The sequence below is a fragment of the Pelobates fuscus genome, chromosome 4 (assembly GCF_036172605.1).
Source record: "Pelobates fuscus isolate aPelFus1 chromosome 4, aPelFus1.pri, whole genome shotgun sequence".
Classification (NCBI taxonomy): domain Eukaryota; kingdom Metazoa; phylum Chordata; class Amphibia; order Anura; family Pelobatidae; genus Pelobates; species Pelobates fuscus.
Genome location: NC_086320.1, coordinates 103,126,927 through 103,152,797, shown reverse-complemented (window position 1 = coordinate 103,152,797; position 25,871 = coordinate 103,126,927). Strand labels below are relative to the sequence as shown.

The following is a 25,871-nucleotide window of genomic DNA, read 5'->3' as shown; positions in this document are numbered from 1 at the left end:
AGGCTGAAAGACCTAAATTGGTCTTTCAGCCAAATGTACTAATACTAAGTAAAGATTACTTAGTATTAGTAAATTCTACCCCTACTCGCTGTATCGAGAGTAAGTGCATGTCTACTAAACAGTCAGCAGCCTGTGGCTGCTCACTGTTGTAAAAATAAATGCCAGAAGAGCCAAAAATGTATCAGCGCTATGGAGATGAGATAATACTCCATTTTTACTGTACCACAGTGACACATTCAGTATGCACCAACAGAATGATATTACCAAGATAAGTGTGCTCAAATTGAAGGGGAAATATTCTGAAAAGTAACAAAAACAAATACAGTGCAGACTATCTGAATAAATGTATAGCACAAATGGGGTAAAGGGGAGAACTCACATGGACCAGAGCCCTATCACCCCTGGCTCTGGGTTTGAAAAGCTCTGGGTTTGAAAAATGAATGTTAAAATAGCCATATTGTGACTAAAAGAGAAAAAAACTGATTATGGGGGTATTTTTTTCCAGATCAGCTATTTTTGGCTTATTTCACTACAATTTTGAAGATAGTAAATAACTATATTTCTAAAAATCCATCATCCTAAAATCCTACACTGGGAGGCATGCAGTCAGGATGGGGGAGGCCTTGAGGTAGGGCGAGCCTGTGAGCTAGTTTTGTTACTCGCAGTACCCAAAATGGGTGGATCCACCTGGAAAGGGAGCAGTTCCACCCACAGAAGGGGCATGTCAGTCTGGCATCAACAACTGGCCAGGAACAATCAGGGCACTACTGAAGCACTTTCTACATCCTAGTGCCCTTAGCTGCATATGTGATATCAGGAGATACATTTGGAGTGTCAGGAAAAAAAAAACTCCAATATCTGGTTTATCCTGTCTGAATCAGGATAGTTGGGAGGTTCAGTACATTTATCTTGGAATGCCCTATGGGAAATAAATACTGAGAAACTAGGAATTCGAAGGGACTCTGTAGGCGCTATAACTATTTCGTCTCATTGAATTGGTGATAGTGCCTGGAGTCCCCTGCCACTCTCTCCACTCAGTGTTAAACAATTTTGGAGGTGTTTACCTTTAAATAAGTGTCCCTGTCTGTCACAGCCACTGCTGGTGGTATGGCTCGAGATAAGTGGTTAACGCACTAAACACGTATCACATCTGTCCCAGTTTCCTCATATGGTGGTCCCCTCCTTGATCTCTATTTTAAAATGAAGAAATAAAGGTACTTTGTAATTGTATTTATTTTGGAGTGTGATACTGTGTTTATTTAATATCCCCCATGCGGAGTCTCACCAATATGTACATTTGGATATAATGCAATTATACAAAGATGCAGTAAAATGAAGAATATTGCCTTTAACCATATGAATTTCAACAGCAAAAAAGGAAAGGCAAGGTAAAAGTATAACTATAACTATGACGGGACCAAATGGTGCTTCATTAACTACTTGTTTTCCGAATTTATTGGCAGTTTGTAGGAACCAGAAACCAGTATGTATGTAACTCTGTTGAATAATATGTTGTTGGTCGTACTTGATTGGATTCAGATTGAGATACATTAATATCAAACATACCTTATTTTTGTTTTGCTGTTTACATTTATACTTAACATGGGTTATTCCCAAACTCAGTGTTGAGAAGGATAGTTATGTTTTTTGTTTTTTTCATCCATGCGTTGTGCATAAAAGAGAGATTAAAATCTTCTACATGCATGATACATGTCAGTGAACTAAAACTAAGTATATTTTTTTCCCCTAGCTGGTGGTCAATTGCAATGGGATAGACCTTCACGAGTAGGATCACAACAAACATTCCCTAACGGAACACAATTTTATCGTGGAACAGGATATGGAACCTCAGCCTATATCACATATGACAGGCTGCAGAGTAGAGACTTCCTTAAGGGAGGTGACGTCTTCATGCTGCTGTCTGTTAATGGTAAGTGACATCGCATTTGTATAATGTGAAATAAGTATGGATAATACTCATTTTGATTCCAGCCCAGTATGAACACAGGTGCCATGGTAATGGCACTAGTCCTCAAGCTCTTCAAAATAGTATAAACCCTACATTATCCCACAGTAGTGTGATTCGCATTGTCCATTAATCTGAGTGAATAAAATGATAACTTGCTGGCTATTTGGTGCATTTGGGTTCAAGGAGTCCTTCCTCCATTTCTGCGGTATATATATATGTATAACAGATTTCTTGTATTAAATGTGTATGTTACTTGATTGATTGTAAATCATCTTTATTTTAATGTATAATGTTGCATATTTTCTGTGTAAAGTACTTTTGCAAATTCATGGTTGGTTTTTTCAAGACTTTGGTATAGAGACATCATACAAGCACTCTGCTAGGTACAGCATGTTGTATATCTATCTATCTATCTATATATATATACTTAATACAATGTTAAACAAAAATCTGCACACCAGTCAAGCCATAAGACTTGCTTTTCCCACAGAAATCCCAAAACTGCAGCGATGTTGCAACCACAAGGGATTCTGGGTGGGCATATGCAAATTAGTTCAACAAAGAATCACATTTTTGACTCATTCCATTTTAAACATGGATTCCTTTTAATCTGTGTTTGCAGTATACAACTGCTTTGAACACAATTTAGGAAAAGATGCAAAACCAGTGAACCACTCATGGACAGCTGTTTCGTTGTTAATGCAACTCATCAGCACGAGGTTGGTTACTGGTTTGCTTATGTATGTATATATGTATATATATATATATATATATATATATATATGTGTGTATATATATATATATGTATACATACATAGATAGATAGATAGATAGATAGATAGATAGATAGATAGATAGATAGATAGATATACAACATGCTGTACCTGGCAGAGTGCTTGTATGATGTCTCTATACCAAAGTCTTGAAAAAAACAACCATGAATTTGCAAAAGTACTTTACACAGAAAATATGCAACATTATACATTAAAATAAAGATGATTTACAATCAATCAAGTAACATACACATTTAATACAAGAAATCTGTTATGCATCAAATATATAGGTCATCACTCACCTACTAGAGATTTCTCAAGATACACATGTTTATTGCAACTGTTGATGGTATCTCTTGTCCAATCTAGAGGTAGAAAAAAATCTAGAGGTAGAAAAAAAGATGATTGATGGCTAGGAGATCGTAAAACTGATTTTATGTAGATTGGGTCAAAATTCCCACTGACTTATGTTGGCGCGTTGTCGACAGAAAGGGACCTGTATTTACATGTGGTGGGAATGCCCAGATATGCAACTGTATTGGAAGAAGATCAAGGAACCGTTGAGGGATGTTCTTGATGGAGATATTGGGTTAAATCCTTGTGTGTTGTTATTAGCCAAACCCCTAGATGACTGGAAATTGGAACAAAAACGACTCCATAAATTAAACCTGGCAGCCAGGAGGGCTCTGGCTCAAGTTTTGCTCCAGAGGGTGACCACTCCACTGGACGCAGTAATCCAAAAAAAAAAGATTCATACCTTATGGATAAGTTAACGGCCCAGGTAAGAGTCACAATGAAAACATTCAAAAAAGTTTGGGGCCCTTTAATGGCCAGCGATGTGAGCAGCTAGGGGATGGAGTGGAGTGGTTTTAGTCCCCCCACGATATCTGCTCCACCACGCTTCCTGCCCAATTCAGTCCCTGGATTTATCCTATTTCCCCTGCTGAGGGACTTTAAGGATCCCTCTGTGTGAAGAGAGGCACTGAGGCTAGTGGTGTTGTGAAGAGAGGCACTGAGGCTAGTGGTGTTGTGAAGAGAGGCACTGAGGCTAGTGGTGTTGTGAAGAGAGGCATTGAGGCTAGTGGTGTTGTGCAGAGAGGCACTGAGGCTAGTGGTGTTGTGCAGAGAGGCTTGGTGAGGCCTAATAGAAAGCAGTTGTTGGTGGGGGATTCCATCATAAGAGGTGTGGAGATGGACAATGGTGGTCTTGTGAGGTGTCTTCCCGGAGCTACTGCTCACAGAGACAGGAGACGTATCGGTAATATTGTTAAGCAAGCAAAGCAGGAAGGGGAATTGGATGTACTTGTCCATTTAGGGACAAATGACTTGGCTTGCAATGAGGTTTCAGAGGTTAAGGAAGTTTTTAGTGTTTTTGCCAATGATATACGGCAGGTTGCTTCCACATTGTCATTCTCTGAAGTTCTGCCTGTGCATAACACTCAGAATGACAGGCGGATGCGTATTAGGGACTTTAACTTGTGGCTTGGTGAATGGTGTCGGGAGCAAGGATTTGGCTTTATTGCTCATGGTAGCTCTGTTTGGAATGGAAATAAACTGTACAAAAAAGATGGTTTGCATCTTTCTCAAAAGGGAACAAATGTTCTCAGTGAGCAGTTCAGAGGTTTTGCTAGGATGTATTTAAACTAGGAGGGGGGGGCAAAAGGGTGATAAAACATCAATCCAATTGTCCCCCAAAACAAGGACAGAAGGTGCCTGTAGCAAGTGTGTTAAAAAATGATAACCTTAGAGTCATGTCTACAAATGCTCGCAGTTTAGGGAATAAGATCCATGAACTTGTGGCAATAATGGCAACTGATAGTGTAGATTTAGTCGCTGTTACTGAGACATGGTATAATGAGAAAAATGACTGGGACATAGCAATACCAGGGTACTCTTTATATAGAAAAGACAGGGAAGGCAAGAAAGGGGGAGGGGTGGCCCTGTATGTAAAGAATAGCATAAAATCTAGCCTAATAAAGGTTAGTGAGGCGAACATAGAGTCAGTTTGGGTTACGTTAGAATTTGGTAATCACACAGTAACTCGTGTAGGTGTGATTTATAGGCCCCCAGGACAAATTGAAGAGTTAGATAATCTACTAGTTGAAGAAATAGCTAAAATGACAATGAAGGGGGAAGTTATCATCATGGGTGACTTTAATCTTCCTGATATAAATTGGAAAACAAAAATAGCTACTTGTGCCAGGAGCACACATATTCTAAACTCCCTACTGGGATTGTCTCTAAAACAAGTCGTTGAGGAGCCAACTCGTAAAGAGGCCATACTAGATTTAGTGTTAACAAATGGAGATTTGGTATCAGATATTACTGTAGGTGAAAGTTTAGGATCCAGTGATCATCAGTCAGTGTGGTTTAATATAAGAACAGTGACTGAGTCACACCACACAAAAACAAAAGTTTTAGACTTTAGAAAAACAGACTTTTCCAAAATTAGAATATGTGTAAAGGAGTCAATATCAGACTGGAGCAATTTAAATGGAGTCCAAAAGAAATGGGATTATTTAAAAGTTGCACTACTGAAGGCAACAGAAAATTGCATTAGGCTTGTCAGTAAAAGCAAAAAATTCAAGAAACCACTGTGGTACTCCACAGATGTAGCCAAAATAGTAAAAAACAAAAAGTTAGCATTTAGTAATTATAAAAAAACCCAGAGTGAGGAAGACAGAATGACCTATAAGATTAGGCAGAAAGAGGCTAAGCAAGTTATAAGAGCTTCCAAATCACACACAGAAGAGAAAATAGCACAGTCAGTAAAAAAGGGGGACAAAACCTTTTTTAGATACATAAATGAGAAAAGAAAAGTAAAACAAGGATTAGTTAGATTAAAAACAAAAGAAGGAAGGTATGTAGATGAGGATAAAGGTCTAGCTGACTGCCTCAATGAATATTTTTGTTCGGTATTTACAGATGAAAATGAAGGAAAGGGACCTCAGTTAAGAAAAAGGATAAATGAGTCATTTATTACACGTGAGTTTACAGAGGAAGAGGTTCTATTTCAACTGTCAAAAGTAAAGACAAATAAGTCAATGGGACCTGATGGAATACACCCAAAGCTATTAAAAGAGCTTAGTGGTGTACTAGCAAAACCATTAACAGATTTATTTAACCAATCATTGATAACAGGAGTAGTCCCAGAAGATTGGAAGTTAGCGAATGTTGTGCCCATTCACAAGAAAGGTAATAGGGAGGAGTCGGGCAACTATAGGCCAGTAAGCCTAACTTCAGTAGTGGGGAAAGTGATGGAAACCATGTTAAAGGATAGGATTGTTGAACATCTAAAAACACATGGATTTCAAGATCAGAGACATCATGGGTTTACTTCAGGGAGATCATGCCAAACTAATCTTATTGATTTTTTTGATTGGGTAACTAAAATTATAGATCAGGGTGGTGCAGTAGACATTGCTTACCTCGATTTCAGTAAGGCTTTTGACACTGTTGCACATAGAAGGCTTATCAACAAACTACAATCTTTGAGTTTGGATTCCAATATTGTTGAATGGGTAAGGCAGTGGCTGAGTGACAGGCAACAGAGGGTTGTAGTCAATGGAGTATATTCGAAGCTTGGGCTTGTCACCAGTGGGGTACCTCAGGGATCTGTACTTGGACCCATTCTCTTTAATATTTTTATTAGTGATATTGCAGAAGGTCTTGATGGTAAGGTGTGTCTTTTTGCGGATGACACTAAGATATGTAACAGGGTTGATGTTCCAGGAGGGATAAGCCAAATGGAAAATGATTTAGGTAGACTAGAAAAATGGTCAGAGTTGTGGCAACTGACATTTAATGTGGATAAGTGCAAGATAATGCATCTTGGACGTAAAAACCCAAGGGCAGAGTACAGAATATTTGATAGAGTCCTAACCTCAACATCTGAGGAAAGGGATTTAGGGGTGATTATTTCTGAGGACTTAAAGGTAGGCAGACAATGTAATAGAGCAGCAGGAAATGCTAGCAGAATGCTTGGTTGTATAGGGAGAGGTATTAGCAGTAGAAAGAGGGAAGTGCTCATGCCATTGTACAGAACACTGGTGAGACCTCACTTGGAGTACTGTACACAGTACTGGAGACCCTATCTTCAGAAGGATATTGATACCTTAGAGAGAGTTCAAAGAAGGGCTACTAAACTGGTTCATGGATTGCAGGATAAAACTTACCAGGAAAGGTTAAAGGATCTTAACATGTATAGCATGGAGGAAAGACGAGACAGGGGGGATATGATAGAAACATTTAAATACATAAAGGGAATCAACACAGTAAAGGAGGAGACTATATTTAAAAGAAGAAAAACTACCACAACAAGAGGACATAGTCTTAAATTAGAGGGACAAAGGTTTAAAAATAATATCAGGAAGTATTACTTTACTGAGAGGGTAGTGGATGCATGGAATAGCCTTCCAGCTGAAGTGGTAGAGGTTAACACAGTAAATGAGTTTAAGCATGCGTGGGATAGGCATAAGGCTATCCTAACTATAAGATAAGGCCAGGGACTAATGAAAGTATTTAGAAAACTGGGCAGACTAGATGGGCCGAATGGTTCTTATCTGCCGTCACATTCTATGTTTCTATGTTTCTATGTTTCTATGTTTCTATAATATTCCCCAAGACATAGTGCTCCTCTGAGCAATTGCAACTTGGTTGCCTCCCCCGACCCCTCCACCTCCTCTTATTCCTCTCTCCTTTCCTGTCTATTTTTCTTTCTCCATCCCTACGCTTTCTTCCTGTGGTGCCAACCATCCTTTGGGTGTGACCTTGATTATGGTGGGTTTATGATCTATTCATGTGCCCTCCAGCAGGATAAACAGCATTGTTGTCGGCGGGGGCTAGGACATTAATGCCCTGGTCTTTTCATCGATCATAAGAGCGCTTAAGCTTGGCACCAAGTACCGTCCTTATTTCTTCTGTCGTTAGTTATTTTCTATTACTAAAAAACCTAGACAGACTGTCTCAAGCTCCAGGGCTCATACACTATGTACAGTTATCAATGGCTTAATTATTTGTATCAGAAGATATGTTGGCATACCCATATTGAATGCATACTTTTGCTGTGTACGTGCTCGACTGGATGTAATTTATTTGCTTGTTGATAACCTTCTTGGCAAAAATAAAAAAAATAAAAAAAATAATTATGAATAGTAGATAGCCTGCTTCATTTATTCCAGTTTGAGATTGGTAGTTATGGTTAGTGCAGTGTCCTACTGCTAGCCACTGCCACTTGATCCAACTTGAAATCATTGATTTACAGACAGACAGTTTTTGGTTGGTTTTTTTCAAAGTGTTTGGAGAAAGAAAATAGTTTATTTGAGGTGTGTGTTGTTCAGCGGAAAGAAAAAAAGCTCTTCTTGCCTCATTACTACTATAGTGGCATTCGCATAAACGTTAAGTGACACTTAACACCAACTAGGAATCACCAATTGACATTTTGACAGTTTCATTTGTCATTTTATTTTGTTAAATGTTTGGAAAATAAAATACTTTTTTATTTTTTTTTCTGAGTGTGTTCCGTTCAGTGTGTGCTGTGCAGGAAAACAATTACCAGGCAGTTTTTTTTAAAGTCAAGCACAATGATGTTACAGTTGCAAATCCACAAAGCACCAATCCATTTTGCAACACAAACACATATTTTAGTTTACACAAAACATAGTAATTTATATCCGAAATTTATAGCAAAATGAACCCATTATTATCTATGCCACATACTAATCCAGAATTAAGGGATAGCATGGAACCCCACACTCGCCTTCTGCATCTTCTTCTCCTCATCAAAGTCCATTTCTATATGCTTTAGGATAGTCTCCTTCAAATGAGACAATTGTGACATCAGCTTTACCTGCAAGTACTGACACCGGTAGCTCACCCACTGTCATTGTTACCATCACCACCATTACCACCACCACCAATACCTCCAGTGCCAGCCTTAGGCCTTTAGGTGCCCTGTGCAAAAAAATCTTCATAGCGCCCCTCCCTGGTCACACCCTTTCATTGATGTATAGTGTGTGCATTGTATAGAGGGAATATTACATTAATAACTATATAAAATAAATGAATAAATAACAAAAAATGATTCTCCCTCCCTTCCCTGTTGTTTCCCTGCAGGGATGGAGGGCATGCTGATTCAATGTATTTTCGTCATAATTAGTGATATCTTTTCAGACTAAGGGGTTTCTATAAATGTATTAAATTAAAAAATGGGATTGTAACATTTGGGCAAATAGTGCTGATTTGGAAAACTTCACAGCATGGTGATTTTAGTTTAAATGCTGTCATTTGGTTTTCCATTCACTGCAGTTAGGTGGTTAAGGGTTTATTCACCAAACAGATCGTTCTGTTTGTCTGGCAAGAGAAACACACGTTTTAGACCAAAATATTTGGAAAATTGTCAACATGGAAGATTTTTGCAATTTAGCCCAAAACATTAAATGCCAATTCTCTATAATATCCAGTTTAGTGAAAAATCTTTACAACATCTCTGTATAGGTACTCTATTTTACACATTTTGACAAGATTTTATGTTGGATGATCTGTATACTGTAAAGTTTCATTCAGTAAACACAGAATTGTGATCTGAAAACCAAAATGGAAACTTTAGACAAAATTAGCCATGCTGTGTTTATATCTGAAAAAATCTCAAACTCAACCAGCTAGTTTTTTGTACTAGATTCAGTGAAGCGCGGTGAATAAAACTTAATAGTACACCTAGTGCAAACAAGGAAGATATATATATGTACCATATTTTTACATATCCTTGAACATCCAATGTTGTGTATACCTTTAAGAAAAATACAAAAAAAAACAGAAATAGTGCAGTACCATTATGTACACAAGTGAGATATACACATAAATTGGAACACTCATATATTCCAAAGCTGTAACCCAGCTCTGGGAGTTATTTACCTGTAAGTCCATTTAGGCGACCTGCCCCTTTTTTATGGAGAGTAGTTTAGGAGTTTTCTTGTGTATTCAGCAGTAGAATGCGGTATCTCAAGGAAAGAGATGCATATATAGTGTGATACCGTTTGTAACAAATAATTTCTTATAAATAGTACTAATACTATTAATAATACTCTGGTGCCTGGTAATTGCCTCAGTTGAACCACAGAGTATGGTTAGGGACCATACCACCCTTAGTTGTAAAATGCAGGAACATTGATGGTTAAAACAAATATAAAATAAATAAAAGTATAAACCTTAAAAAGTATATACTTTATTAGAACTTACAATTAAAATAGCAAATAATAATATAAATAGTCCCAGAGACTATTGCACCAGATTGAAGAAGCCATTCCGGCGAAACGCGTCGCTAGGACTATTTATATATATTTTTTTAATTATTATTGTTTGAATTCTTTATTTTTTGTTGTGCACGAGGTAACAAAACATCTTACGATGCCACAACAGCATATGTAAGCGCAATAATATCACAGTGTTTCACATATATGGCATTAGAGTACAGGCACATTTTTTAAGGTGTAGAAATAGACAGGTTCTGCGTGCATTTCAATTCGTAGGACACAGAATTTAAAGAAATTCTAAACTTGCAAGACGTGGTGAATAATATACTCGTTAGAGTAGTGGTAAAGTAACTGACCGTCAAAAGAACAGGAAACAGGCTAGGAAGTGGAACATTAGGTTACTTTACATGGACTGCTTAATAAATATGCATTAGCTCATATATATCTATGAGCATTATTAATGGTAGGCAGAGTACTGTAGTGTGCAGACAGAGAAAAGCATTAGCAAAAACATCTGACCGTGCAACTGACAGTATGGTTAATCAAGGCAGTCTGGTATAGCAAGGAGGTATGGAAATAAACAGGATATAACATGCTTAGGTATTTAACAATGGTGCCACCACAGAGAGACAGAAATGGAGGAGTCCAGAGCACTACACAGAAAAACTTTAAAATAATATATGCTCATAAAAGCAAAAAAACTTTGAATGCAAGGAGTAAGCTATACACATGAAACCAGACAGGTGGGATATATATTCAGGCTCCAGTTCTCCATAATCAAGCTAGATTAGCCCAGGGGGAGATTAAGCAGAGTCTTGTGTGTTTCTCAGCCTATGTCTTCTATTGGTAACACGCAGTCCCACGCGGTGGCACCATGCAGTGGGCTGGGAGTCAGTGGAGTCTGTGGGGTTGTACCTGGATGGTAGGGCAGGCCGGTCGCAGTTTGTTCATTTCCCGCTGTGAGTGTCCCAAGCGACCTCCATCTCGGTCTGCAGGGTAGTGTAGGCCCAGGCGCTGCCCTCCTTGTGCGCCGCCAGCGCAGCCTTCTCCTCTTGCTGTGGATCGTATTGGGCAATGCAGCCTTGCGTGGGTTCTTGGCGCTTCGGTCGCCTTGTGTTTGTGTGGTTGTGCGGTTCAGAGGTGTGATCTGGAGATACCTGCTCATCATGCCCTGCCAGAATTCCGCACTGAGGCAGACTATTTGTATTTTTATAGGTTTATACTTTTATTCATTTTATATCTTTTTAACATCAATGTTCCTGCATTCTACAACTAAGGGTGGTATGGTCCCTAACATACTGCTGTTCAACTGAGCCAATTACCAGGCTCCAGGCTTTTGAGTATTTTACCTATTTATACGGAAATATTTGTTACAAACGGTATCACACTATATATCTCTTTCCTTGAGATAATGCATACTACTGCTGAATACACAAGAAAACTCCCAAACTACTCTCCATAAAGAAAAATGGGCAGGTCGCCTAAATGGACCTACAGGCAAATAACTCCCAGAGGTAGGCTATAGCTAAAATTATGGTATATATATATATATATATTTCTTGTTTGCACTAGGTGTACTATTAAATTTTATTCAAGCGCTCCACTGAATCTGGTACAAAAAATTCTGTCTTTGATGTGATTTTTGGAGAATTACACATTACAGTGTGGTAGTTGATAAGAGATTCATTTTTTTTTTCACAGTCAAGCGATATAACACTTGCACTTTAATAAGCGCTCATATTCAACAACTGTGTTTTCAACCAGTTAGTTTGCCTACACTTTGCCATTAAATAGAACTATAGTGATAGGAAAACAAAGTTGTTTGACCTCCTCCCTCCCACTCACCCCTTCCCCCACCATGGTGCTAAAGGGATTAAAAACCCCTTTATCACTTACCTGATTCCAGTGCCGATGTCCCTTGGTGCTGGTTCTGGCTTTGCTCCTTCTCTGCTGACAACAGCTGGGGGCGGAACCTAATGCTCATGCGCTTTGAGCGCCACATTTGCATTAGGACTTCCCCTGTAGGAAAGAAATAGTATAATGCTTTCCTATGGGGTTTTGAGTGACGCTGGATGTCCTCATGCAAAGCAGGAGGACGTCCAGCATCAGTTACCCAACCAAAAGTCACCAAACCACCCAGAAGTCCCTCTGATGACTGTTGAGGTTGAGTTAATCCTGCAATATAATTATAGCAGTTTATCAAAAACTGCAATAATTACAATTAAAGGGTTAAGGGGCTTGGGAAACTGAACCCAGACCACTTCAATGAGCTGAAGTGGCTTGGGTGTCTATAGCAGGGATTCCCAATTAAGTTTTCCTGTGGAACCCTTTGACATAGTGTATCAGCTTTGTGAAAAACCCCTACCCTCCCCCCCACGCTGGAATTTTTTTTTTGCTTTTTTCTGTATGTCAAGGTGTGTGTCAAGGTGTGTATATCTGCTCTTGTATGTGCCAGTGTGTGTATGTGTATATCTGACACACAGATACACACACACACACACAAACTGCACATAGATACACACACCTTGACACACAGTGTGTGTGTGTGTATGTGTCTGTGTATCAAGGTGTGTGTATCTGTGTTTGTATGTGTCTGTATATCGAGGTGTGTGTATCTGTGTTTGTATGTGCCAGTGTGTATGAATCTGACACACAGATACACACACACTGGCAGATAGTGGCACATAGATACACACACTGACACAGATACACACACCTTGACACACAGTGTGTATCTGTGTGTTGGTGTGTGTGTGTGTGTGTCTGTGTGTCAAGGTGTGTGTATCTATGTTTCAAAGTATGTGTATCTGTGTTTGTATGTGCCGGTGTGTGTCAAGGTGTGTATATCTGTGTTTATATGCGCCAGTGTGTGTATCTCTGTGTCAGAGTGTGTGTGTGTGTGTGTGTGTATATGTGTATATGACACACAGATACACACACACACACTGGCACATAGTGGCACACAGATACAAACTGACACACAGACACACACCTTGACACACATATACACACACTCAGATACACACTGACACACACATATCGACTCCAAATACACCTACACTCAGATACACACAGTGACATATACACACACTGGCACATACACACACTGACACACTCAGATGCACACACACTGCCATACACACACACAGGCACATACAAGCACACTGATATACACACTGGCACATACACACACACACTTAGATACACACAATGACACATACACAAACTTTGACACACAGATACCCACACTGACACACTCAGACACACATACTCTTTGACAGACACATATACACTCTCACTGACAAACACACATACTCTTTGACAGACACACATACACTCTCACTGACAAACATACATACTCTTTGACAGACACACATACACTCTCACTGACAAACACGCATACTCTTTTACAGACACACATACAAACACATATACACTCTCACTGACAAGAACACATACATTCTCACTGACAAACACATACACTTTCACACACTCACTGACAAGCACACATTCACTCTCACTGACCAACACACATATACTCTTTGACAGACACACAAACACATACAAACTCCCTAACAGAAATACAATTTTTTTTTTGTACATTTTTCATCCACCCAGCCCTACCTTTAGGAGTTCTGGCATGGAGTACCTGTGGTCCAGTGGGGCTGCTGTGCGGCTGGCGAGCGGTCCCTGGGATCCATTGAGGCTGCTGAGCGGCTGGCGTGCGGACGGCGAGTGAGCAGGGATCTTCCTGCTCAGCTCCTTTGCGCGCCTCTAAGTGATGCCGGAGCCGGAGTGACGTCCTATTCCGGCTCCAGCATTACTGCTGTGCGCGCGAGGGAGCTGAGCAGGGAGATCACTGCTCACTGCCCCCTCAAAGTCCGCAGCGATTTTATTTTTTAAACTTTTGGCGGAACCCCAATTGGGAAACGCTGGTCTACAGTGTCCCTTTAATTACAACATGGTGTTTAGTGACTATGCACTTGAGTTTTATGCAACCTAAATTGAAGCTGTGCCATTATGAACTCCTTACATTCATCTAACTTTATTGTTAAATTACAGCTCTTTATTAGAAGAGGCACCAGTCCTAAATTGAAATATACTTTTATATCATGAACTGATATTCTTTCTTCTGCAGATGTCTCCTATCTAAATGCAACTCAGACAACGCCGACAACGCCTGCAACGCCTGCAACACCAGCAACGCCTACAACGCCTGCAACACCTGCAACACCTGCAACGCCTGCACAAACTACTGATCCGTCTTATACCGGAACATCACCTTCCAACCCCTGTAAAGAATATGAATGTAAAAATGATGGTGTTTGTGTGCTTGAAGATGAAAAGCCACTATGCAGGTAAAGTTACAATTACACGCCTTTGCAAAGCTTATTTGGAAAACCGAGAAAAGTAAAGAGAAATCTGTTTTGGGATGAAGCTATATCACAGTAGAAGTAATGTAGAGGTAGCACTACGGATTTGTCCAGAAATACAGAATAAGAAAAATCAAAGAAAATATATTCATATCGAAACTTTGGCTACTGATATGCATTACTACTGACATTATTAAAGGGAAACTATAGTGCCAGGAAAACAAAAACATTTTCTTGGCACTATAGCTACCTTCTCTGTCAATGCCCCCTACCTCCCCCCGTGGTGCAGAAGGGGTTACTAACCCCTTATGTCACTAACATCGGCACTGGCACAGCTCCGCCCACGCTCCTACCTCGTTGACGTCAGCCGGCGGTGGAGACATAATGCGCATGCGCAGCAATGGCCACACTCGCATTAGGATTTCCCATAGGAAAAATAATTGTTCATGCATAGCGTGAGGACATCCAGCATCGTTTAGGCGACCAAAAGTCGCCTTCAAGCCCAGAAGTCCCTCTAGAGGTTGTCTGGTAGACAGCCACTAGAGGAGGCGGTAACACTAGCAGGTAATTATTGTAGTCTATAAAAACTGCAATAATTACATGCTCAGGATTAAGGGTGATGGGAGTTTGTACCCAGACCACTTCAATGAGCTGAAGTGGTCTGAGTGCCTACAGTGTCCCTTTAACCCCTTAAGGACCAAACTTTTGGAATAAAAGGGAATCATGACATGTCACACATGTCATGTGTCCTTAAGGGGTTAATGTCACAGCCCAGTAGAATGTCCGACACCAAGGCCTTGATTTAATAGCTTTACAAATGATTCAATATTGTTAGAAAAAATATCCAGATTATTTATCTACGAAAAATAAATGCAATGGGGACTTTTGTAGATAACTTATTTGCAAAGTTTTCCTATCCATATTAAATCATTTGGAAAGCTTATTAAATAAAGGACTACATTTGAGACATAACCTTTATTGGGTATCTGTATAGGAATAGACAATGTAGTAGTACACAATGTACCACTACCAACATGGACATAAAGAAAGGACAAGAGAACTAGATCTCGGGTGAACCAAATATTTACAAGTGTACAAAAAGACAAGGAAAACAAAACATAAAACTAAATATATACAATAAATGTATAGTGGTGTAACAGTGTTATTTGTATGGATATAGAGACCAAATCCCCATAAGAGAAGAATATAGAGTATTAGAGTAATACTGGCTCTATAATAAGCTGTAGGATTAAACTAGGAAACAGAATTGGCAAGTTTAAGAAAAATTGTATTTCCCTAGATGATCTTATATTGAAATGTTAGCAAGCCGGAAAGCAACTATGTTGCAGGCTGGTTATTCAAATCGGAAGGAAAGGGGAAACTCAACTAAGTGGTACTTGTAAAAGCGCATCTAGTTCCCAAAATGGTCTCCTGTCAAATTTGCACCAACATTAACTTTGCGTTCTGCCTATACTCTAACAGCGAGTGCCACTGTCTAGTGTTTCTAGGGGCACCCAGGCTGACAAGATTAGCTAAAGCTAGTCATCTGTCAGGATACAATATAGAGCGTTGGCAGAACTAACCTACATACGGCACTGTTAAGATCCTTCTATTCTGTGCCTTAAAGGGCACCTAGGCATTGAGTCCAAGCCAAAACGTACTGTCTCTGATGCTAACAGTGCCGACATTTTTTTAGAGTATACATGGACTTATTAGGATACACAGGGAAGGGAGTTCATTCCTCTTTACAAGTTTTGAGTGTCCGGGTGATCTCTGAGACCCAATGCACGTTTTGCCGGTTTGGGTGGCTCTTCAGGGGGAAACCTCTGATAAAGGAGGTTTAAATATCTAAAGGCTTAACATTTTGGAGGACCAATCAGGAGGTAAAATATCTTGATTGACAGTTAACTGTGCCAATGAAAATCATTAAGGGTCACAAAGGGGGAGAAATTTGTTAATTTACAAATTGCCTTGTCCTAGTCAAATGCTGGAATACATAATAGCAATAGATTTATACATGACTAGTGACTTTGATAAGTGAAGGTTGATGAGTAAGAGAGATCCAAAAGTAGAAAAATAATTAAAAAAAGAATTTAAAAAAAAGAAATAATAATAATAAATTAAATTAGTGAGTAGTATGTTGAATATGTAAAACCAAAACTTGCTACCGGTTATGAAGTGATTATGTCCATAATTCTAGTATATGATTATGATATAGAGAAATGCTTAAGAAGTGTAGATAGTTAATAACCTTAATGTATGATAAATTGGTAAACCATTCTAGGGGCCAAATTAATGTTACCATTTATAAAAAGTTCTGTAATTAACAGTGTTAAGGGCTAATGTTAATGTTACCACATATAAAAATTACTGTAATTTACAGTGTTATGAGACCAATACAGATAACCAAAATGAAAACCGTTGACTTTATTGTTGGTATATAAAGAGTTCAGTATATTGATGAGCTAGTTATCCCTCTGGGCCGCCTTCTATTGGACTAAGTGAATTTACCCCAAAGGGAAAATCCCATTCAGTTGGAATGGTACTATTGAGTAAATAAATATTAGGGATTCTAATAACTGTTAACATTATTTTTTTTTTATTAATTTCGGATCAATTATCCAATAACGGAGCTATTGGGTATTTTAAACGCAGAATTCCCTCTGTGTGAAAGAATATATAGCAGTGAAAAAGTAGGAGTGCCGATCATAAAAGTATTGTGGGATTTACTGATGTATAAAGGGGGTATAGTTGAACTCCTCGTTCAACCCTTTAGGAGTCATCATCTTAAATTGATAGATGTATCTGGATTCTTTCTGTAAGCGTTTGAGATTAAAGTCGCCCTTGCGTGAGTTGATTATTAATTTTTCAATTGTTTGAAATCGAAGATTATCAGAGTTTGAGTCATGGAAATTAACGAGATGTTTGGCAATTGCAGTGTGAATTCCTGTGCTTGTGATGGATCTCACATGTTGGAGGATACGTCTCCTGAACTGCTGACATTACAAATGTACTATTTTCCATAGATACAGGTTATGAGGTATATGATTTTTGTGGTACTGCAGCTAATGAATGCATTAGTTGTTATTTCTGCACCAGTTTGTTTAGACTTAGTTGTTTTGGATGGACATATGTAAGTGCAGGCCTTACAGTGGCCACATCTATACGTTCCTTTGGTAGTTGATAACCAAGTGGTGTCATTGGTGTTTTTTTCTAAGTGGCTGTGCACCAATAGATCATGCAGATTCTTAGGTCTGCGTGCCGTGAGGGCAGGGTACGTGGGTAGAGACGCATTCAATATTTGTTTGTGTGTAAGGATTGCCCAGTATTTCTTAAAAACATCTGTCATCATAGGCCATCCACTATCAAATGTGGCAATACATCTGGTAAATGTTTTGGTAGGAGATCTAGTGGTTCTTAGACTTGTGGATCTATCAGTCTGGCAGACCCGATGATAGGCCCATTTGAGAACCCTGTTAGGATAACCAAGTGATCTGAATATGGATCTAAGTTCTGGGCATTCAAGGAACAGGGAACTGTCATCCGAACAATTGCGGCGGGCTCTCAAATATTGTCTGTATGGTATAGAAAATTTCAGTTTGTGAGGGTGATGACTTTCCCAGTGTAAGAAACTGTTTGTGAAAGTGGATTTACGGTGTAATGCAGTTTGAATGGTCCAATCAGGTGACAGTATGCTTTTTAAGTTCAAAAACACCATTTCGGATTCGTGAATTACATGGGTGAGTTTTACATTTATATCATTCTTGTCCAGAAGACTAACTAATTGCTCAAATGTGTTGGTACTGCCTGTTCAGATCAGCAAAATGTCATCTATGTATCTGAACCCTAGTAGAATGTGTGTATGTGTATGTTGTATAATCGGACCAATTTTTGACATACAGTTCCCACCATCCTAGAAAGAGGTTGGTAATGCTGGGAGCACAAGCGGTGTCCATCGCTGTAGGTAAAGCTGTAGTTTTGTTATGTCCATGTATTTAAAACTACATTTTCTATTCTTATACAGATACCCAATAAAGGTTAAGTTTTATTATATCAATTTTGTTGCTATCCGATGGTCAGGGTATTAGTCCTATCTTTGCTCTAAACAACATTGGGTTTATGCCCCTTGCCGCCCTTTGACCCTATCTGATATACATAATTTGAATTTTTTCTCCTACCCCTACTTTATTAAATTTGAGACATAATCAAATTCAAATTAAAAAAAACGATCCTTCACTAATCCCTAAACTAAACACCCAGTTTGTACAAATTGCAGATATCAAGTTTACATTAATGCAAACTAGTTTCAAAACCAAAAAGCAACTAACTAAATTAAAGACAAAAGTTTATATTAATGTACAACCAGAAATAATCCTTTAAGATATTCCTATTGATTGGGTTTCCATATAATTATTACTCGATATAATTTAGTAAAACACAGATTTATTTAAAAAAAAAAAATATGTCCTATTGGTTTGGCTCTATCATATCTAACCCAGGTCTAGATATTTCCCATATTATAGTATAGGGTGTAAGGAACCAGTAGCTTGTATATTAACAGTATTATTTACTAAAGTGACAATTATCAGGGATTCAACATGAAGGCCACATTTTAGACCATAATAGCCAAATTGGAAACATAGATGACTTGGAAAACTATCAAATTCCACAGTTTTTGTCTTGAATTTTACTTTCAATTCTCGAGAATAAGCTATAATTGTACAATACAAAGATGGTAGTTTAAGATCAATGTGTTACAGGAAATATGTGCAATGAACCAAGAGTGGAACAAATCACCATCACTGGTGTCCATGGCGACAAAACCCCCTTTAGAACTTTTACTCTAGTGACATTTTTACCCACAAGATTTATACGAGATTTATACGAGATTCATACGAGACAAGTTATCAAGATGCATCACATTGTTTCTCTTATTTTTTGCGCATTGTGTCATCCTCTCAATGTAGGTGTAAAATCACTAAAGATTGGTGGTATGTTGGTGACAGATGCGAAAAGAAAGTAGCAAGTAATGACACACTTGTGATTGCTGTGGCCTCCTCAGTCACCATATTCGTGGTTATGTTAATAATTACTCTTGTCACTGTGTATTGCTTGAAGAAAAAACACAAAAAGCAAGTTGGGAAGATGGGAGGCGACTTTACTTTGGAAAACGTAAGGAATGCTAAAAAGTAGCAAAATTACAAATCAATTCATAACTGTGAAAAATTTGACTCCTGAAAGAGACATTGCAAATATTGATTTATTTACTCCTTATATTAAATACATCTTATGGTATATGCTCTAATAATGTCTGTAGGTAGCAACATTAATAGCCAGAGAAAACAAGCAATGATACGGTTTTAGACAGTTGCACATTGCCATAACTACCGTGACATGTGTGAAAATAATGACTGCAGAACATACCAAAAACTAAACTCAAGTTCTGAAATCCAACATTCTGAATGATAAAGCTAATACAGGCACATAATTGCATGTTTCATGTAAACATTGTTTCTTAATAGAGTCAGTGTGCAAAGAATATGTATTGTAAAAAGTATTTTTTTTCAATATTAAAAACTTGCCAGATGTAGCTGTTTAGTGCATGGGTAGGCTACCTTCCACACTCCAAATGTTGCGGACTACACCTCCTGTAATGCTGGCAAAGATTTAGAGTAAACCCAAATATGACAATTACAAATGGACTGCGATTATATTGCTAAAACCAAACATAATTTAGCTGTAAGTCATACCTGGGACCTCTATCAATGGCCTCTTCTTGCTGGGAAATTTCAGACGGCTTGGAGTGTCATGGTAAGGGCAAGATTTCCCCTTCTTTTCGCCCAAGGCCAGTTTCCGCACTCCATGTATTGGATGAGTTAATGCAAGGTTTGTCGAGATGCTGCTTGTGGGGTTGTGTGTGGTTTGGCTGCTTGTTGTGTTGCATTTGTGAGGGTAGAATGCTTGTGGGGTTGCTTGTTTCTGTGGTTGCTGCTTGTGGGGTTGTGTTTGTGGGGGAAACTGCTTGTAGGGTTGCGTGTGTAGGGGAGATGCTGCTTGTGTGGTTGCAGGTTGTGTGGATGGGGCTGTTTGCAGTGTAGTATGTTTGTGGACATGTAATTAGGGGCTCTATTTGTGCAGGGAAGAGAGGCTGCGTGTGCATTTTGGGGTGATAGGGACTGTTGTGTGTTGAGAGAGACAGTGGCTGTTATGTGTGTGTAGAGGGGGATAAGGGTTTGTGTTTGTGGAAAAAGGGATATAGCTGCTATAGTGCAGAGACAGTGGCAGTAATGGGAGTAGCAGAAGTGGTAGGGGGCAGATACAGTTGTGGGTATGACAGGAGCTGTGGTGGGTGGGATATTGGACCTCGAGTGAAGATAGGGGCTGTACTGTGGGGCAAAGGGGCTGTGGTGGGAGGAATCGGATTTTAGTGTCGGGGACAGGGACTGAGAAACGGCTTAGAAAAATGTTTCCCCACTCCCTGATCCCTGGTGGTCTGGTGAGAGAGGTGAGAGATGTTGCTGTCGGCACCCCACACAGCTCCTTCTGGCTGGCGTTATTGTATTAAAGCATTGATGTGGTAATCCGCGGCAACGCTGTGATATAGAATCAGCTGGCCAGTAGGGAGATCTTCGATGCACAGAGACATGCATTGATAAATACAGACACACAATCACAGTGTGTATCTGGCTGTGTGTATTGATGAATTTGTCTGGCATTGTCAACCAGTGTATGTGCCTGAGAGTGCGTCTGACAGAGTATCCTTGTGTATGAATGTTTGTGCCTGGGACCGTATGTGTGTGAGGTAGCTGCTTGTGGTACGTTTTGTGTATTCTGCATTTGTGCATTGTGTTTATGGTGACGCTATAATTCATGACTGTGTGTATATGATTGTCTTCAGGGGGTGAGTGTGACAGAGCAAGGTGGTGAATGAATGTGACAGAATGAGGAACGCGAGTGTGACATTGTTGGGGGGGAGAGTAATGTGATAGGGTGAGTGTTGCAGAAGGAAGGCAGGCGAGTGTGGTCTGAGGGGTTAATGTAAGTGGCTGGCTAAAGGGAGGTGACAGCTTAAGGGATAATTTGGACTACACTGAAAAAAAAACATGAAAATAAAATAGTTTATAATCGTTTTTGGAATTGAACAAGTTGAAAAGGAGACACTGAAAACAGGTATTTGTGTGTATTATTGCAAGACAAACAATTTAAAATGATTAAAAGAAATATCAATTTTTTATATTAAAGAGTTATATAAATTCTCCTATAAATTCTGAGAGGATAAAAGAGAAAAAAATAACTGTGGTTTGAGAATATCAGAGCTCTTTCCTCCCCCATTACCATTAGTTAAAGCTGATCAATTAATAACACTTAATTGTAGATGGACTTCTGCCAAAATTTTTCAGCTGTGATAAACTAATCAAATTCCTTTAATCTGCACTTGAACAAATTGATCCATCCAGGATTTATCTGTTGCATATAAAAAATACAACATAAATAAGTTTTACAAAGTTCAAGAAGGCAAATTAATAAAAGATCTAGATATATTTCTATAAATATATTTATTTTAAACACCCTTTAAATTTGTAGGGTTATTCAGCAAAGTGAGTTTCAAATATAAGGTAAAAGTAGCCAAAATAAAAAGAGTCCCTATGAAGCCATGCTTCCTGATGAGCTTTGGTCGTAAATTCACTTTGAATTCTCACTTTACTGAATAACCATGGTGGTAAGAACTGTTGGGTGCGCATATTATTGACTATGACCCAGGTGCAAATGTTAGCTTGACTCAAAGGGAGTGTTTTAGTCATTTCTGGTTATTGTTCCTAATATAATCTGATATTTGCATTATTTTCAGAAATACTCATCCTAAGGAAAGCAACTGACTTACTAGAATGTTTAATTTCTCAAACTTCCGTCAGCGGTGCCATACGGACCATAGCAACGAAGGATTTTATAACAAGCGATGCGTCAAGATATGGAAAACACATTCAATTATATTGGAGAGAGAAAAATAAAATAAAGTGATACAATGCTGTATAACAAAAGTGTGTGTTTCCTTTTCAAACCAGTTGATTCCTTAATCTCTGATAACAACATAGATCTGTATATGCCAGTCTCCACTCTTGTATACATCATCTTTTTGTGTGAATGGACAATTCATGAGTTTATTTTACACACTGGTTTAGATTTAATGTAATGAATGTAGTATTACAGCTTTTCATATAACTTCAGTAATCATCAGTTAAGCAATGTGCAAAGTTAACCAAAAGGAAAGTTATTAACTAGCACCTAAAATGTCAATATACATAAAACCAGCTGAATTAAAATCGTAATAGCCATGTAGCCAGATCCCATGATACATGAAAGAATGAAAAAACTTCACCTAGGAGCTCCTGGTACCCCACAGGTTCCATTCACCAAACCGCAGACAGGATCAGTAATACCCATGTTGACATATTTCACATTCTGGTGAAGGTCAAAAGGTGGTTGATGTATAGCCTTAACAGCAGAGCCACACGAACAGTAATTTATATAGCGCTAGCAAATTCTGTAGCGCTGTACAATGGGCAGTTATAAAGGGTGCGAAGCTCAGTGCTGTCCCAGCTGCTCCACTGTGTGTGACTGGACAGGAAAAGAAAGGGATAATTTCCAATCTGCTCACTAACAGAAGTTTGCAGTGTCTGCCCTAGTGGGCGTTTTTGTTTAGCCCTCTCGTTCAAACTCTAAACCAAGCTCAAAATGTACCTGAAATCCAGTGCCTGGCAAAGCTCACTCCCTGGTCTGACATCACAGCAGTCACTGCAAGGTCCCATCAAAAGCTTTACTATGATCTGATTGACCTGTTTAGCTGGCGAAGAGCACATGCTCTGGGCTGCCTAAGTCATGTGTGCTAGGTTTGTAACTAGCCCCCAGTACAAAAATTGCAAATCTTAGTATGTAAAGTGTTTCAGCTCAATATGCTGCAGAGACTTCTACCACCATGAATAATTCAAATCACTGAAGTGGTTATTGTTGTTGAAGTAACCCTTTAAGTACTCAAAGCCTGAACTTGAAAATAAACCCTTTACCTTACACTTTTGAATAGCATCTCTTAAAAACCAAACCCCTCATGTACCTCAATACCAAGATTAAACCTACAATAATAATGTACAGCTCTTGTACTGCAATCTTAAGCGGTTATTCTTAATACTATAGAAAAGCCTACACTCAGATCGGGAGAAAAACCTATCAAAGGTGTAAGCCAGAGAGGGTTATAGGAGGTATATAGGGCTTTACCCTTAAATACAGAAATAGAGAACTAATGAGACTGGTATCCCCCCTACAAGGGGAATGGAAATCAGGCTCACAAGAGATACCTCAAAATTACTAACAATAGGGGGGCGTGGCCTGACTGCACATGTGAGCGGACGTGCAGAAACGGAGCTCTCCCGGTCCGCGGCAATAAACCGACTCTAACAGCCAGTTAAACCCTGGGAACCGATCGAACTGAACACCCAGCCATAGGTGAACGTCCAGCACAGATGGCATCAAAAAAATTTAAGCAAAAAACCCTAAACTTACATCTGGAACGGCCCCAAACCGCGGAGCTGAAAATCCAAGATGGCGCCGACGGTCGGCACTCTCCTACCCACGGCTCTGAAACAGGGGAATATCAACCTGCACCTGACAGCCCAGCAACAAACGCCTCAATCAGGCTCATCATGCAGGAGCTGCAAACTTCATTCAAAACTGACATCCAAAAAATGACTGCAGACATCAAAGCTGACATCCACAGCATAGGGGAACGCACTGCCTCTTTAGAGGACAGGACAGAAGAATTGGTGGACGCACACAATGTGATGGCTGAGGCCTACACTGAACTTGAACGCAAGCTTAAGCTCCTGGAAGACAAGATGGCCGACCAAGAGGACAGAAGCAGGCGGAATAACATCCGCATAAGCGGCATACCTGAGGTCATAACGCAACAGGACCTACCCAGGTATGTTAAAGACCTGTTTAAAATCCTGATCCCATCATTGTCAGAGTTTGACCTCATACTCGACAGAACCCACAGACTCCCCAAGCCTAAACATCTCCCGCCTGAAACTGCAAGAGACACAATTACTAGAGTGCATCACTTCACTGTCAAAGACAGGATCATGCAGACCTCTAGGAACGTGAATAAGTGGCCGGAACAGTACAGAGATATCAAACTATTTACAGATCTATCTGCGGCAACTATGATCAAAAGGCGCACGTTTGCACCAATAACAGAAGCGCTGAGGAACGCAAATATTCCTTACAAATGGGACTTCCCCACAAAACTGCTCGTTAAAAGGAACGGCATCGACAGACCCATCATGACTCCTGAGGACGGCAAAAAGGCGCTGCAAGACTGGGACGTACCCTTCCTATCCACCAGCCCTAAGAAGAAACTAGCCCCAGCCCAAACACCTAAGACACTGCAGAAGGACTGGTCGCGAGTGTCTAGAGCCTCCCAAGCACGCACGCACCCCGGAGAGGCGCCGACCTGAGAATATCCGACTACTGCCAGGTCGTCAGCTATTAAGGACTTTGAATACAGGTTTACACCGTTCATGTGTTATGTTTATGTTTCTAATACTGTTTAACCTATGTCACCCTACCAGGGTTTAACTGAAGACCATAAGCCTAGCCGCCACGGGTGAGTAACACCAGGATGCACCCTGCTCAACATTAGTTATTTTAGATCTTGCACGCACCGAGACCTTAGTATTACACCCCGTGTGGTACACCCCCAAGGCTCTAGTAGCCTTTCGTCTCCGTTGCCTTAGGCAACCACATGTCACCGGAATGTGACTTTCGGAATGATGTAAATAGTTCAACCCCCTGTTCTGCTCCCCATCCCTATCCCACTCCCCTGATGAGAGTGTCGTGCAGACATATTCCAACCCCTGCACAATATCACAAATCGCCCAGACCCACCAGGGCCACAAAAACCGTTAATACCCCTTGGCAGGGCCTGGGTGAGAGGTCGACAGACTTAGTTAAACTTTACGAACCACCGGCGCAGCACGCCACGCACTGGTTAGATGGTGATTAAAATAATGTCCGTCAATGCTAAAGGGCTTAACTCCCCAAATAAGCGGCGCCTGGCCATTCAAGAGGCAAGGAGAAGTGGAGCCCAGGTGGCATTCTTCCAAGAGACCCATTTCAAATGGGGCTCTAGACCCAAATTCACCTCCAAGTGGTACCCACATGATTTTCACTCATGCTACTCGGCCAAAAAAAGGGGAGTCTCCATAGTGATTGGCAAAGATGTGGCGTTCTCCTTAGTTAGAAAGATTAGTGACAAGAAAGGTCGTTATCTAATTATACAATGTATGTTGAACAATGCTCCGTATACTTTCATTAATGTGTATAGCCCTAACGGTAACCAAAATGAATTTTTACTAAGGATTTTGGAGCTGACTGATATGTATAAACATGGGGAGGTGATCATTGGAGGCGACACAAATTTTTTATTAGATAGTACCCTAGACTCCTCATTGAC

The 25,871-nt window shown here is 39.7% G+C and overlaps 1 protein-coding gene across 1 annotated transcript in view; it reads left to right on the top strand.

Moving 5' to 3' along the window:
• MEP1B (meprin A subunit beta) overlaps positions 1 to 22,252 on the top strand; it is a 77,814-nt gene extending 55,562 nt beyond the window's left edge. The window contains exons 12-15 of the mRNA XM_063451435.1: positions 1,751 to 1,930; positions 14,131 to 14,350; positions 19,333 to 19,537; positions 22,215 to 22,252. Coding sequence (XP_063307505.1) covers positions 1,751 to 1,930; positions 14,131 to 14,350; positions 19,333 to 19,537; positions 22,215 to 22,229 — 620 coding nt within the window. The 3' untranslated portion in view covers positions 22,230 to 22,252. The remainder of the gene's footprint in view (positions 1 to 1,750; positions 1,931 to 14,130; positions 14,351 to 19,332; positions 19,538 to 22,214) is intronic.
• The last annotated feature ends 3,619 nt before the right edge of the window (positions 22,253 to 25,871 follow it).